The 17,200-nt window shown below is 42.3% G+C and overlaps 1 protein-coding gene across 1 annotated transcript in view; it reads right to left on the reverse strand.

Annotated features, from left to right (window-relative positions):
- Positions 1-772: 772 nt before the first annotated feature.
- Positions 773-17,200, reverse strand: part of LHFPL6 (LHFPL tetraspan subfamily member 6) — a 137,376-nt gene continuing 120,948 nt past the window's right edge. The window contains exons 3-4 of the mRNA XM_063391998.1: positions 14,888-14,986; positions 773-1,870 (exon numbers count right to left, since the gene is read on the reverse strand). Coding sequence (XP_063248068.1) covers positions 1,752-1,870; positions 14,888-14,986 — 218 coding nt within the window. The 3' untranslated portion in view covers positions 773-1,751. The remainder of the gene's footprint in view (positions 1,871-14,887; positions 14,987-17,200) is intronic.

The following is a 17,200-nucleotide window of genomic DNA, read 5'->3' on the forward strand; positions in this document are numbered from 1 at the left end:
TCGATAAAATTCCATTGAGTGATATCAGGAGTGATCACTGTAAGCTGACATTGCTATTGCCACATTCCTCCGAAAATCTGCCCAGTGCAATGTACAAAGTATTGGCATGATGCCAGATTTGTTCAGCTCTAAGTGTTATTAACCACCAGAACTGTGACTGAAACATAGCTGGTAACCTAAATATACACACCAGAAATATAATACTGGGGAAACGGGATCAAAAAAACAAATTTGAAAGGGAATGACATTAGTTTAGTTATGAATAAATAAATTAGTTATGATTGAAAACCCCTTACATGTTCCCATTAATTAAGTTCACATTGCTTTAAATAAAGAACATAAAATACTGATTTTTTAAGTTTTTTATGTACAATGCCAGTGTCCTGTGCAGAGAATGCTGCCTGGTACATATTTGATCCGAATTACAGTTATTAAGGAAGCAAAGGCTTTTTTCAGTTGGCTAAACTGGGATATACAGTTTTGTGTAAAATTCTGAGTCCACAGCAGCCAGGACAAAATAGGGAAGGTCTTGCTGAAATCCTTCAGGACACCTGACAGCAGCAGGCAAAAACGTGGAATATACCAAAATGTCTCCAGTGGCAGTAGATGTCTATCCTCAGGCAGTGTAACTGAACCCTAAATGTGTCTCTGTTTTACAGGGTAAAAGGACACAGCAAGGTATACAGCATGGTTATAAAAGGCATGAGTATTGCTGAGAATTTTTCCAGTGGGGATTTGGGAAGGAACTCTTTCATCTACTGGCACAACTATGTATTGCAAGTATTGATCAAGGAAAAATTTATTTACAGAGATTTTTCAAATACAAACATAAAATAGCACATATTATATATATATTTTACAAAAATGAATATTGAAATAATTAACATGGTACAGCACAATACAACATCAATGAGCTAAACATAACAGCAACAGAAATCTATGTCTGGAAGAAGTTTGCTGTTAATCGTACGTAACCAACAGAGCTCTACAGTACCGTGAGTGGAATTTCCAATGGACAGGAAAACGTCCATTTACTGCATTTCATAAAAAGTACTATAGTAAGGGTACATATGCCAAGTAATTATGTTGCATTTTGTAATAATGCTGAAAACACAGTCTTAATAAAAGTTATATAGGGCTGAATAAGCAGTGGATAAATGTTTGGGAAGAAAAATGTGTAGAGGTTATACAAAATACTGATAAAGTGGCTTATTGGTCCTTTTATTAAGTATAATGTATAGAGATTAAAAAGTGTTGCAACACCGAGTCTTAAACCACCAGAGAGAAGTAAAAAAAAAAAAAAAAAAAAAAAAAAAAGAAAGAAGGAAAGAAGAATCGCACCGAAAAAAAAGTTTCCTCTCTACTTATTTTGTGCCATGGTCAACATCTGTGTGTGCGTGTGTGCTTTCAGGAGCGCCGCACTGAGGGGCTGCCAGGCGCTACCCCAGCACGTGGGCGCTGCCGCCCCTCACCAGAGCCCATCCAGTAATTGGTGCATGCAGAATTCCACCATTTGCCAAAGCAGAGTGTTCCTTACTTATATTTTTGTGGAGCAGACCCCGCGCAGGCTCGGGTGAGAGAGCCTGTCACTGCCCAGCCCGGATGGGTGGCTTTGCACCGCCTTCCACCTCCCTGCCACCCTGGGGCCGCCCGCCGTCCCGCTCCTGAGAGAAAGCACTTGAAAGTTCCTTGTCCGTCGTTGTTGTCCAGCAGAGCCGGGCGGCCTGGCCGGGCCCGTGCCCGGGCCTGGCTCAGTAGGGGTACTGCTTCTGCTTCTTGCCCGAGAAGCAGGCCAGCCAGGTGCACACCAGCATGGCGGCCGCCGCGCCCCCGCCCGTGCAGTAGTAGGCCCAGCCGATGTGGCAGGTCCCTGCAAGGCAAACACAGGGACACGGCGTTAGACAGGGGGGAAGTACCGCGGCCACCCTCCCCTGAGGCCCGCCCGGGAAAACACTTCTCTGAGATTTCGGCCCACTTGCCTGCCCACCTCAGACATGGAATGCAGGGCGTAATTCAGGCTCTGCCTCGGCAACGGGGGAGTTTGAAGCTGGATGTGGCTGAGAACTGCTGGGTGACCACAACCCAGGGCATGGGGACCTGCTCACATCTCCCTCACACAGGCATCAACCCTGACCATCCCCTGGCATCAGGGGATCACCTGCACGGATCACCGCGGTGGGAGTGGAAGCTCTCAGGGTTATTGATTCCCTGAGATTCTCCTTGGGGTTGGTGTTCCCCAAGGTAATAAGGTTTTCCCCCAGGGTTGCTGTTCCCTGAGGGTTTCCTCTGGGTTGCTGTTCTCAGAGGTAATAAGGTTTTCAGTCTTCTCTTTGCCCTAAGTGTTACACACCAGAGGTAGAGACAACAAGCTGAGTCCACCGGTGAACATTTCCAAGGTTGTTTATTCTTCATTATCTCAGTCCTTTTTCAGCTCTGCCAGGCCTCCCTGGCAGGCTACTTTATCTTAGTTCTTTCTCAGTTCTGCAAGGCATCTCCGCAGAGCAGGACACGCGGCAGACTGGGCGGATCAGAGAGCCCCATACCTTATGTACAGTACCCCTGACCCAACCACTGTCCGACACGTATTTTTTATTTACAAAATTTTACCAATACCTACTACCTATACTAACATGTCAGTTCTACTCTAAGCCAATCTCTAAAACCCAACTCAGCACAAGATGGGGGACGAGAGCAAGAACAAGGAGGACAGGGGCCACTTCCCAATTCCTCCATCTTGTCTCTTCAGCCCCATATGCTAAGAATCCTAATTTCTATATTTATATTCTATAATAAACCATCCACTACTTATTTTAAATTCTTAGGATTCGTGATTCTTCCTGCATGTGCGTGTTCACTCCCATGGACAGGAATCAGAGTCAGTGTCCTCCTGGGATCTGTGTGGATCTAACTGACGCCCCTGTACAGATCCCAGACCCCCCTGTCCGGTCTCCAAACCCTCCAGGGTGGCCAGAGGGATGTTCTAGACTCCAACAGAAGCACAGAGCCCAGAAACAAAAAAACAGCCAGATTTCCCTATCCCCACCTGAGGTCACAACCCATTGTTAAAAACTTCACTGATCTTCTGTCTAACGAGTGTCACAATATGGCGTAGAATCCATTTAAAGGCCTCAGCATCTTTATACAGTCAAACTCATCACCACTAAATGGTGCTGGGGAATCCCATAGCAGAACACAAAATTATTAGCTCCCTTTCAGGCACTGTGCCTGCAGGAGAGGAGGAGATCAGGAAAACACCAGCTGTAGCAGGGAGGAAGCCTCTCTGGAGAGCTCCAAAAGCAAGGAGATGGCTGCTCCTGCTCCTCATGATTTTAACTCATCTCAAAAGCAATTTTCACTTGGGCTGCATCATCTTTGTCTTTTTTGAGTGCTTGGGACTTGTTACCACTGAGGTTCTTCCTGTGTTGTTGACACCTCGGGTGATATCAACCTGCTTTGAGCAGTGAGCGCTCTCAGTAAGGCACAAGTAGCAATGCAACGCTTCTTTCCTAGCCTTCCCAAAAGCAGCAGAAACCTTTCTTCCCTTTAGAGAACAGAAGGTATCAACAGAGTTTCCATCTAGAAATAGGTGTCATGTTGGTATTCTGTCCCAATGGCATCCCCGAGGGCTTGAGGTTCAGGCAATTATCAACTCAGCTAATCCTGCCTTAGGCACAAGAAACACAAAATGTCTGTTCATTTTAACATGTCCAAGGCATTCACATGCCTCAAGGCAGACAGCACTGCCACCGACTGTCTGCAGGATGTTGTCTGGCAGGCTTTGTAAGGAGACGTTAGTGGGAGGCAACACTTACACTCCTGGTCACTTTGAAGATCTCAGGCTGACACCACAGCAGGAAGCATAATAGTTAGATTTTTTTTCTTCATAACCCTCACAATTTTTTATTTAAAAGACGTCCAGTGAAACAAAGATCCTGATGTGACCAAGAGGACTTGAAGACTTGTGGCCTGGGCTTGAGCTCACTAGCCACTCTCCTTAATGTGCCAGAGCAGAGAGAGATTTACTTGGTTTTGTCATCTAGCTGTGCTCTGTAGATAACACCATTCTTGCCTTCCTTACAGAAGACCACACAGAGAGTCTGACTTCCTGAAGAGAAGGCCATCAGAAACCCTGGAGAGCTGTCATGTGCCTGGCAATGTCCCTGATGCTGACACTTGCCCAGTCACTCAGCACTCCATAGAGAGACCTGTCTCAGGGCTACCTATTGCTTTGCCCATGTATATACCCTGTCCTTAGCTTCTGTTTGGAATTTCAAAAACAGACTTAAGCCTACACCAGATGTTTAAACTCCCTGGATCGCTTTGAAAATTATTGCATTTATACAAGGGTGTGCTAAGCATTTCTTGTGATGAGATGGACTCCATCTGATAGGTCTTTTTAACTTGTGAAATATTCCAAAAACTAATAGAGAATTGTAGTTGCAGCTTGAAAAAGTAAATTTTTCTCATCATGATGTTTCCAGACAGAGAAAATATCAAAATACTACTTTAAAAAGAGTTTAAAAATTCACCTGGTGGCACTGCCCAAAGCTGTAACCTAAGCAGGACAGAATTAAGTAAATTTGAACTTTTGCATGGTTTGATTTCAACTTTTGTACCTTGGCAATGGGAGAGAGTATGTGCAACACATATTAAGAAGAAAGAGCTGTTAAATCAGTGTCAGATATGTGTTCAATGGATACAACACGAACATTCACTCCTGGCTGATGAGAACAACATTTATTTCTCCATACCATGCTCCATTTACCCAAAGGACCATTGCCCTACGTAACGCTCTGAGGCACAGCAGGCAGGCAGCCTCAGGATCTAACAAATGCAATGTAGTTCACAAGTGTGAGTTGGGTCAAGACGAACAAATGAAAGAATGGGAGAGCAGGGGAACAGATGAAAGAGCCGTGAGCTTGACCTCAGAGCAATAATGCGCAGCAATAAAACCTGGCCATCATTTCCAGCCCGTGTCAAGAGCAATGGGAGGCCTTGGAAAGAATAGCTTGATCTGTACTTGGATGATGCTGAGCAGAAGAGAATTTCAAGCTGTTGTGCTGAAGAAGAGCCTGCAGCAGGGCAGGTATCTGAGGGTATAGGACTTAGCTATACTTTTTATTGCAAGTATAGTTAAAGACAGAAATAAGACCAAAGATAATCCATCTCAAAGGTACCCATTGAAATGAATGCCTACATTGCATAGCCATGTATCAAAATGAAACAATTACAGGCCTTTTATAAGCCTACATTGCACAAGGAGGAAAACATTTTGGAGTTATTGTTTCTGCTTTGGTGCTCTCATTTTACCACATGTATGGCCTATTTTAGTCTAATGCATCCTAAAGAAAGATTGTTGGTTATCAATAATTGGGTAATTTAGTTGCAGTTTGAATTGCAAAATGATTTCTGCTTTACACTGATATAAAAGGCTCATTTTAAAAGGATCAGGAAGCTTTATAAAAGCAGAATTGAGAAGCTATGACTGCACTGACACCAGCAGGACTAGTCATGTTTCAGTGGTAAGCAAATGTTGAAGAGATTTGCAGAACTAGGGCTTAAGTTCAACCATCAACTAGAGCAGTTTGCATTCATGGAGCCTGTCATATAAAAGATTAGAAATCCAGTATTGTGGTTTCCCTTTTTTTTTTTTTTTTAATCATCAAAGTTCTAAAATGAAAAGCAACACTACCTAAACACCTGATACAATTAAAGCAGCTGTTGAAACCATGTCAATTTTCACACACTAAAAGGCAGAGAAGCTTCGTTGTTTTCCTGAAAGATGCATTGGAATCCACATATATATACATGGTAGAAGAGTTTGAGGGTGTGGAGCTGCAAGGAAGAATGTGTACATGTTCTTGCTCCTAAGATGGGCTAGATCTGAGTTTGTGCCAGACTAAATTCCCAGCAGCTAAAATGCTCTTCTGGCTGATAGAGATGACATGCATCACAGCAGCTTGCTTCTCTGCACAGAACTGGTGTTGCTTTTAACAAATCAGTCTTCACCTGACAGATCAGTACTGAGGGAGAAGCTGTGGCTTCAGCACTTCAGCACTTTGTTAATTCTAGATGGTTTTGTTTGTTTGTTTTGGGGGTTTTTTTGGTGTTTTGTTTGTTTGTTTGTTTGTGTTTGTTTGTTTTTGGAGCTCTTCGTTGTTCAGTGAAGCAGGACTGTCCAAGTTGTCTCAGATAAGTTTGCAGCCAGCCATTAAGAACTTTGTTTTACTGGGACTGGCAGCAAAAGAGTGTCAGGATGAACACTGAAATAACAGAATAATGGAGCTTGAAGCTATAGGCATGGATAGACATTTTCCAAGCAAATAAAGGAATGAAAGACTGGAAACATTGCACTCTTTTTTAAGAGGATTGAGAAAAATCATGGTCCTTGAGGACAGAAGACAAAAAATTATGGTGAGAGAGGACACTATCAAAAGAAGATTTACAGAAAAGAGTCCCATGGAACATAAGACAATATTTACTAAACCAAAAGAAATCAGTAAATGTGGAAAGGTAGTTTTGCAGTGATGAATGGGCTTACTAAAAAGTGCTTCCATGCCTTTTCCTGATTTCTAATGTGATCCTCAAGGCCAGGATATGCATCCTCTTGCTCCCCTCCTCCTCTTAAATATATAGGCAAATAAAGACCAAGACAAGTTTGGAAGTCAGTAAAATTTGGCAACAGAAAATATGCAGATACTTGATCTACCATGGAGCTGTGCCAGGATCCAGTTGCCAAAACATAATTTTACCAGGATTTCTATTCATGATGTCTTATAAATAATTATCACATATAGTTATCAAGGTCTTGGAAATAACATATGGTTTCATGTAAAATAACTAATAATTGCCACTTATGAAAAAATATCCTGAATATGAAAGTGTCTTGGATGCAAACCTGTTAATTGCAAGACTTAGTATCTTAAATATTTGTACCTTTTTTGCTCTTAATTTTAAGACTATCCTGGACTTACAGTCTGGAGTATTTGGCAAACTCTAATCAATTAACCTTAAGTACAGCCTATTTTCCAAGTTGAAGGAGAAAAGGTTTCAGAATTAGCAAGACTGTAGAGAACAAATTATATACCTTCAAAAATAAAACCTACAATTCCTCCTTCCAAGAAGTTGTGCAGGAATTCTAATTAAGAGATTCACATGAGAGTACAGTATTATAGAGAATGTGAATTCATATAATCAAGCAGGGTGTTGGAAAAATAGTAAGAAAAAAACAGAGTGTAGTGCTAAGGGATATACTGGGATTTTGAAATATGAAAGACATAAATGAATGTAAAAGATAATCAGCTAATTAATAAGGCAAAATTATTTTGAAACAAAGCCAAGATAAATTAAATAGCTGAATATCTTTTTCTTGACACAGCAACAATGAAAAACTGTCATGTGAAATCAGCTGCAAAAGCAGGAAAAGAAGTTGAAACTTGGAATGCATCCAGAGAGAATTAAAGTAGTTATGTGAAACAAAGAAAGAACACTATATAAGGTAAAACTGCAGCCCAGCAAACAGTCTGATACAAAATAATGAATTCAGTGGAGCTGGTTACTTTTTCAGTTGCACAGATATGACTTTCTCAATGGGTTTATCTTTAAAAAAAATACACTTTTTAAATGCATGTATATTTTTCAAGCTATTTTGGTTACTTAGAACTGGTCTGGAACTAAATGCATAAAATTTCATACACTTCTAAAGGGTAAAAACATGGGGGGAAAAAAGCCAACTTGAAATTCTTTAGCCTTGCTGTATGCAGACACTCACTCATATATATGATCAAATCCTCCTTTCTTTGGAGGATCACATAATTTTGTTCAATCAAATTTGCTGTAGGTGTGCATTTATCATGGAGCAATGAAGGAGAAACCAACCAGTGTCAATTACAATGCTCAAATTCCCAGGAGCAAATAGCTTATGTGCTGTTAATGAGGAACTCTCTCAGCCTCCTGCAAGAAGTCAGCAGAAAGCTCACCTATTGCAAAGTGAAATCAATTTCACCTCTCTTTGAACATCCACAATGCCAAAATTCACACTAGACTAGAATCCCAGACTCCCTTCAGAGACGATGAAGAGGAGAAGTCATTTACAAAAGTGTGTTGTATTTCCTCCTAAAGTAAACATGTAAAGCACAGCCGGTGAACCCTGCCCTGGTAGTTCCTATTTTTCTCCCTTTTAACTGGGAAGGGATTCCAAACAACCAGTTCAGCTGCCCTTCTTGAATAATGAAGAGCACCAAATACTTGCTCCAGGTGGTCTGAGTCCCTTTCTGGATGCTCCTGCTTATGACTACCGACTGCAGAAGGTTCTTGCATTCCCATGTCTAATTCTGGCAACAAAGGTATGTGTCTTATCATAGAATGATAGAATGGACACAGCTGGAAGGGTTGGACAGGGTTAAAGATTATCTAGTTCCACTCCCCCCGCCGTGGGCAGGGACACCTCCCACTAAACCAGGTTGCTCAGATCATCCAGCCTGGCCTTGGAACACTGCCAGGGATGGGGCATCCAGAGCTTCTCTGGAAAACCTGTTCCTGTGGCTCACCACCCTCACAGTAAAGAATTTCTTCCTAATATCTAAACCTGCTCTTTCAGCTTGAAGCGATTCCCCCTTCTCCTGTCACTACATGCTCCTGTAAATGGTTTCTCCTCATGGTAGACAGAATATATGTGGACCTTGATATAGTCACCAAAAGCTTGCAAAGATTTAAGAATGGAAGCTGTTAGGGTAGCACTAAAGAGGAAATGTTTCTTGATGGAATACTTCCTTTACTAGCATGTAGTTTACTCAGTCATTTATCTAAGAACTCAGCAGCTGCAGCTCAAGTATGCTTGTAAAGGTTGTGCTCAGCCCCAGTCAAAAAATGAATGTGTGAAATCTGCTGTTTGCAGAGGATCTGCAAACAAAAAAACGCCTTTTTCAGATAGATTGCTCATAGAAAAACACCTTTGAATATTTTGCCTTCAATAGGATTCTAACAAGTCGTCCTACCTTCTAAATCCTTTTCTTGATTCTTTGGCATTTCATGTCAACACTCAGCCAGATGCTGAAATGATGACACCTAAGACAAATTAAATAGTTGACAAAGCTTTTTTTACATCCACTCTGCTTTCTGTGGGGTTTTCATGCTGTTTTTGTAACTGCACTGTTTGCTTTGAAAGTGCTTTAAAGACAATTTAACATTTCCACAGCAAAAGTAATTATCAAGTCAACAGTTTTCTTTAAGGTATTTCAAGCCCTCTAAAAGTGGCAAAGGGGAACCTTAATAATAATAATTTTTGGATTCATCAAGAGAGAAGTTTCTGAGAGTTTTTGAGGCAAATCCAGCTGCTTGTTTAGTTCAGGATGGGAGCCAGGCTTTTAAGTTTATCTCTAGACAGTGACTTTGGCCAGGTGAGCCCTTTCACAGCAGTCCACAGACACATGGGCTGCCACAGACGGCAAGCAAAGGTGTGTGTTTGGAGACATCTGCTTTGGTTGTTCCTGCAGCTGGGTCCCCAGGTCAAGGATGTCTCTGAGTCTGACTGACCATATTTCACCAAAGAAAGAAAAATACTTTCTAAGTAGTTAAAAAAAGGTTCCATTAAAAATGGAGCTTATCCTTAAATTTCGTGTCTTCATTCTTTCTGGTTAATAATTACCAATATCACTTCATGTATCTGGTGGTTGGGAAGTGGCAGCTGGTAGCTCGTGATGACATGAATCATCTATGTTTCAATAAGTAAATCTTACTCTAGATAAACACTTCAGTGTTTGGGCTCTTAGGTATTGGTCTCATAGTGCTGTTTCACCAGATGCCAACTGAGGCTCAGTTTTGTGAGTTAAATTGAGCATGCCCTGACCTCTCTGGGACCTTCTGTGGAACTTGGCTGCCTCTGCACCAATCACAACGGAAACCAGCATATAAAACTGAGCAGTTTCCACATGCACATCCAGGGAAATCAATGGCCTAAAATGAAGCCTCACACTGATTTTAGGCATTTAAAATCAATACAAATGTGTTTACACATGTACACTCACATTGTCCCTTTAAAACAGGCATGCAAGTTCAGAAGATTTCTTCATGCATCTTAAATATGCAAAGTGTGGAAGCTTTTGCAAATGTCTAGTGCAGTCTTCACTTTAGTGCACTGTCTCACCTTAATGCAGAGTCCCTCACTTCAATGAATTTCCTGATAAAACAGTCATTTTTCATCTGTTTTTCTTGTGTCACATTTAGAAATGAAAAAAAAATGGTATTAGTGCCTCTAGCTCAGCAAAATTGAATGTGTTCTACATGACATGCCACAATGATGGCTACTTTTGGGAAATTGCTTACTAATTCCTTTTGCAGATTTTGACTCACTTTCACACCCATCAGTCAGCAGCTCCGTCCTGCTGTGCCACCTCACTGCTGCCTGAATGGGCCCACAGGCAAGTCCTGGGTGTGAATATTGCGACACAGCAGTAACAGTGTGCATGGTGACAAGAGATGAGGATGATTTTGATCCATCCTCAGTGAAAGGGAGTCTCTTTGAGCACTGCTCATTTCCTATTCCAGTCTCCACCTCAGGCACTATTAGGTTGTTGTCAAGTTAGAGTACGGACTTTGAGTCAGTCAATAAGCAAGCAATTGTGCTGCCTGAAAACATAAACATCTCTTTTTTTCTTGCCCCCATTTATTTATATTGCCCTATTTCTAGGAGTTAACACCCTAAAGAGTGGTAGAAGATTTCTTCTGTTCATAATCTAGTGTTTCATTGGGAACTCTGCTCCATGTGTGACCTGTGATCCAGATGGGATGCTGCAATAGGGAGCAGGGCTCCAAGATCTTCATATAGGTCATGCTGACTGCTAGAAAACTGGGAACTACAAGCAGAGCAACACAGCACAGACCTATCACGGCATTGATCACTCAACTAGATTTGCAAGAGGTCATTTGTCAAAGGCCTAATCTATCTGTGGGCTTCTTTTTATGATGGCAAAACCATATTTCTAGAGAAGAGCAGAGAGCAAGCCTCTCTACAGATGCACCAGTCCCTGTCTGTCTGTTTATGGAGGTTATTCCCCTCCCTCTTTGCAAAACAGCTCATCTTTTGAATGTAATTTAATCAACAAATGGAGTTGTTCTTGGCAGGGTATCTTCATTAGAAGAATAACTCCTCTTTGTCAGGGATGGAGCTATATAACCACTTCTACTTGATTGAAAAAAATTAGCCCAATTAAATACATAAATGTTTAAGTTAATCCTTTGGACATAGTTCACCTTATAGAAACCAAATAAATATCAATTTTTAAAGGGAGCAGTAAACTGCTGGGTATTTAACAATGTCAGCTCAGGATTTCTAGAAAAGAATACTCAAATCCACTTAATTTAAAGGCATAGTTATTTTTCCTGCAGCCTTTTTAAGTACTATTTTGGAATCTATGCAGAAATGTGTGTAATTGGCAGGGGTGGAGGGAGGGGTCCCCTCTTCACAATATGGGCCATCTCAGCACTTTTGGAGTGCCTATTAGTCCAATGCCTTTTCAGAGTGCCTGCAGACATGAAGAAGCATTTCTTATCTAGCACACCCGCTAAAGATTAGGCTTTTTTTCTGGGTTCTCACCATTGCTATTTATTTATTCTCTCTAGTTATGAGCATGTTATGGGGGCAGGGGTTTGTCACGTTTTCATTACGCAAAAATTTTCATTTAATTACTAATTCAAGTATATTTCTGGTTGATATTACATATAACAGTGCACAACTCAGCTGCTTCTCAAGAGAGTTCTTGCAGTCCCTCACCTGTACATCCCTCTTGTTCTTCTTCATCCTCCTATAATGTAGATTGCAGCTCCTGGCTCTTATTTTCCACCTTCAACCTCATTTTTTCCCCTTGCTTTTTGTAAGTCCAGAACAAATATCAGTGCTGAACTCCCACCTTTGCTGGCTCTGTGATCAAACCTTTGGCCCTCTCCCATTGCACACACGTGTTCCCTGTGGGCCAGGCTGCAGCACTTGCTCTGCCATCCTGGAAAAGGAGGCTGAACGCTGTCTGCTGATCAGTGTTCCTGTGAACAGCCTCTCCTCTGGGAGTAACCACGAGCTGAATTATCCTCTCTGAGTCACCCTCAATGGCACCCACAGCAGCAGGGGGTGCAGGACTAGCACTCCCATCATCACCTTTTCTCCCATCAGCAAACCTGTGCAGGGCTCACAGAAGCTTAGATTTTCTGAGAGTGGATTTTGAATGCAGCATGGTTCTTCAGACAACTCATTTCACAGGCTCAGGAACAGAAAGCATATCATTCCGGCTTAATCAAATTAAATATTCAAATGAAAGCAATAATTGCTTAAATTTGTCTTGAGACTTAGTAAGATTAAGTCTTTGAAACATCATTTTTGCCCTCTAGGCTATAATGAGTATGCCAGTCTCTAATGATGCAGAAGAGACCTAAAGGGTTGGGGTTATCAGCAACCAAGAGGTATTTATGAAAGATGAGCAGCGTGGTTATTAAATGGCTCTCGGACAGTACCTCTTCTTTACAGATGGTTTTGATAACACACCATCAAGCAGACACTGACATTAAGTAAAAAAAAATCATAGCCAAGCTTTTAAGTTCACTGCCAATGTGCATGGAAAGGAGATGTTAAGTGGCAGGGCTGCCTAGCAGAAATCACTGCAGCAAATTTCAGCTCTCATTATGATCTGTTAATTAATGTGTTGACATATGATTGCAGCAGATCAGTGAGACCAGCACTGCTATCAAGTCTAGGCACGTGTCACACATGGGCTGTGTGCTCCAGCTCCAGAAAACACAGTCAGAGCCTTCACAGTTAATGCCAGGCTTCTCATGGTCCTTATGCATACCTGGAAGGAAAGCTGCCAGGTGACATTTTTCACATAGGTTTCTTCACTGACTTTTAAGGCAAAATGACTCAATTTATGCAAATATCTGACTCATGAGTCAAGATTGAGACAGTGAAGGTGGTCTTGGAGACTCTGCTCTGATTGTGGACAAGACAGTGTTCAAAGGTAACAGTTTGTAACTGCCCAAGTGCTTTGAAATGATCACACTGTCCCAACACCCACCTTCTGTGACTGCAAGAAATAACCTGGAAGGTAATACTCTTCTACACCTGGGAATGAACATGGGACACAAGCTGGAACCCCAGAAACAGAGCTGCTCACATGTTTGGCATGGAAAAGCAGGAAACAGTGTGCACCAGTGATGTTCTAGCTGGCCTTTCAAAGGGGGTGCTGCTCAGTGGGCTGGCCAGGAGCTACTTTAGGCTTCTACACAGGATTGGCCATGGCCAGCAGTGAACCTGAGTCTTCCCTGCAACAGTTACCACAGAGTTTTGCCTGGTCTTTCTACTGCATCCTTTGACACACCTCTCCATGGAGCTGGGAATCTAAGTTCTCGAACTTTTTTTTTTCTGCTAGTTAACTATACATTTCTGATGTTATTGTTCTTTCTCCTCTGTGTTTAAATTTTTCTGCTATTAAGTGACTAAAAATATTTGCAGGAACTTTTTATACTTTGCTGAAGAGCAAATTTAATACCAACAGCACAGAAGGATATTAGAGTTCAGAATAATAAGGTAAAGCTTCTTGAGCACATTACACATCCCCTGAGTAACACAGGTGCTTGCTGATAAGACATCAGTGGCACTGTAGGAATGGGTGCTGATATTGGTTATGAGACTTTCTGGTCCCCTATCAGATCAAATGCATTCAAAACACCACAGGAATTCTGTAGGGGAGAGTGGCCTGGAGCATGTCTCCCGAAGCAGTATTTTTTTATCTTTCAACCTCAACTCTTTTGCACATCTTGACAAGAAACACCTCTGAGACAGAAACAAATCTCCTTACTCCTGAAATCTGACAGAAACGTCAGTGTAAAATCAAGAGATGATGCAGCAGGTTTGTCTTTAACCCTAGGAGACCATTTTTGTCTACTATTCCTTGCACTGGGATTACTGTCAGGCCCTGCACAAGTCCTGTATGCACACACCTATGGAAAGAATTTCTATGATTAACTAAGGTTTAGCTTGCAAGGGCTGGAAATGGGGAGCTCTGTATGCTTAGGAGCAGAAGCTGTCAAGTCAGTGGGGAGTCAAGGTGCTCAGTCCCTCCTGCTCCTTCAGGAGCACTGCAGATCTGCCTCTTCCTCAAGCGACACAGAATCAGAGAGTACCTATAGAAAAGGGTATCAGCAGCTGCATTGATCCTTCCAGCTGAACAAGGACTCTGATGTGCATTCAAACATAGATCCTGATCATTCACACTGCTTAATCCTTAGGTGGCTGCTGTTTCCTTGTTTCCTAGAGCCCCTCCAGAGAAAAGCACAGGTGGGAGCCTGGTTTGGCTGCAGCCCTGGCTCTCATTCCAGGCGCAGTGCAGTCAGCAGCAGTAAGACACGTAGCTTGTTTGGGAGAAGGCAAACACAGGGTGAAAGTGTTATTTGCCAGCTTCCCAAGTATGTGAGTAACATACAAATACACTCTAGGCTTTTGGTAGAAGGCCATAAACATCCCAGAATTCAAAGGCAGCCAACTGCACTCATGGAGAATTACTGTGATCTGTACTGTGATAGGATGCCTTTGTCTACCCCGTCAAGACCTCTAGGAGTGTTAGTTCCCATACTGCAAGACTATTACATGAGATTTATTTTTTAAAATATGCATACATAATTACGTATATACATACATTTTCTTTTATAATGCTCTTCTGGAAAATATTTCCTGAGATCCATCAGAAATCCCCTGTCTCTGCACCATTCCAGAATTATGCAACATGATTAGCCTACCACACACAGGTAGGTTGCTTCCCCAAGCCTGTGCTTATGTCCTAGTTTGCTTTTATGGCCAAAACATAGAAGAGCCTAATGTGGCTGAGATCCTTCGGTGATGACTCACCCAATTCAAACTGGTTGGAAAGGTTTCCACAGGTTTGTCTGACTTCTTCACTGTCCCAGCCAAGAGGATATAGGGCACACCCGGAGCCGATCAACAAACCTATGGAGAGAAAAGGAAATAAAAGTTTATACAAGCAATTATCTTTACCTTAAACACAGGCTGCCACTTGGGAATCAAGGTGTCAAACTGTAATTTGGGAATCCCAGAGAAAAAAAAGTCTCTTCTTCTCCTAAGAACAGATGAAAACCATTAGGACTGCTGCTTTCTGCTGCAGTTTTAGAGCTGGTCTGTGGGCTGGAGCCCATCTGAGTGGTTCAGCACCAGAAACCATGCTCAGCTTCTGAAGCTTTTATCTGAGAGCCTGTAGACTCCTCTTCTGCTCTCCAGAATGGCTAAATATGCAATTTGGAATACATAACCTGTGGTTAAATAGAAGCATGTTAATGAAAGCATTTACAAGCTGATTGCTTCTGATTCATTAAAACAACAATCAACCAGGGTCCATCAAGGTTCCACCAGGAAAACTGACAGTTGTGTTAATCTGTTGCCATTTTGCTTTGTTTTTCACTCTTTGAAAAGCAAGAGAATAATGGTTTCACACCACTTAATTAATGCATACCACACATACACATTCCACAAAGTTTTCTTAATTCATTCAGCTGAAACAACTGAGGTCTTGAGTCATTTACCTTTTATCATACTTGGTTCAACATTCACAAGATGCTCTGCTTTCTCCAGCCCTCATGCTGTCCCAAACAGATGTGTTTAGGCAAATCCTGTCCCTTCACAAGACCTCGTAGGGAATCAGCAATGCACCATGACTATTTTGCAGAAGTGGCATTTTTATCATATTGCATTCTCAGCTGTCACTGCAGCAGCTGCCAAAAGGCCAATGTAGCTGGCAAAGCATTTTACACAGACAGCCTAGAGACAACATTTCAATGTATGTTACAACATTTGAATGTTGTCTCCTTTGTGTCAGATCTTATTAATGAGATTGGAAACAAATCACTGTGGAGATAATGAGCTAGGAGCACCTGACACTTCACAGGCTGTAAAGCCAAGCAAGCTCTCCCAAGGTTTGCAGGGGTGCCTTTTACCTTCTAGGCAGAGGACAAGGTTTCAAGCCCTACAGTTGTCATTTGCTGCCTTTGAGAATACCTATCGAGCTCACAGAATCTTGCTCCTCCTCTCCTGACAATAAGGAGCAGTGCTCTGTGGCAAAGCACTTCTGCTGCCATGCTCCCAGTGCAGAAAAGCCCTGGGTGTTGTGACAGAGTCACCGTGGATATCACACCAGTCTAACAGGAGCCCTGAGAGGGATTATAGCTCAGGGCCTGGAGCTTGCCAGACCTGTCTACTGTCTCCATTCTCAAGATAACTAGGCTTCTCATATTGCTGATGTTCCTGTAAGATATGGAAATCATCTTCCTGTGTTCTTGTCTTGCTCAAAGACACACCTGAACAAGGCACTGAACTCCAGAAGAGGTATCTCATCTTTTTTCAAAAGATGTTTAATGCTCTTCACATCTTGGCTGCTAGCAAGGTAGCTCAGCAGTTTCTCTGCTGCTCCTCCAAGCACACCTGCTTAAGCCCAATATTAGCTCCTGGATCTTCCTCCACTAAGTTCAAATTTCCTCTTGCAAGGAAGAAGCCTACTTCTTCCTTGCCTTGTTGAGCAGTCATCGCCTGCTCCTGTCTCCATATCTACATCACATAATGAAGAAGAAATCCCTGAGGCAGCCCTCTCTCAGATGGAGCATTCACCCAACAGCTGTGACAGGAGAAAAGCAATTAAGGATATGTGAATGCTAGGTATTTCAGAACTTTGCCTGATCTGGGTAGGGTTGCTTCTAATGTCCTCACTAATATCTTTCACAGCATCATTTAATCTTTTTCCCCTAGGGCCACAGAGCTAAGGGCAGCTGGTAGAATCCATGTAAATGAGAATCACTTCTAATTAAATTCTCAGAAAGGATGTTTCTCAGACAAGAGAATTTAGGCCAAAACTGGGTCTACATTTGTTAAAGAAAGCCTAAGACTCTCAAAAAAGCCCCTGCTGATTCTCTCTTGAAGTGTTAAAGCAAGAAAGGTGTTGTGAAGCCCTGACAGCATGGGTGGTGTGCTAGGAAGGGGCAGGACCCCATAGGGCAAGGAGGAACATCACCACTGATGATGAGAATGGCTGGGGAAGGGAGGAAGAGCACCTAGCTGCCAGTCAGCTTCCCAGAGCAGCTGACTGCAGCAGCCCCAGCCAGTCCTGCCATGGTTCTGAGCCCTTCCCACGCTGCCCGTGGTGCCCGCGACGTGCCC

This window comes from Prinia subflava, chromosome 3 (genome assembly GCF_021018805.1).
Source record: "Prinia subflava isolate CZ2003 ecotype Zambia chromosome 3, Cam_Psub_1.2, whole genome shotgun sequence".
Lineage (NCBI taxonomy): Eukaryota > Metazoa > Chordata > Aves > Passeriformes > Cisticolidae > Prinia > Prinia subflava.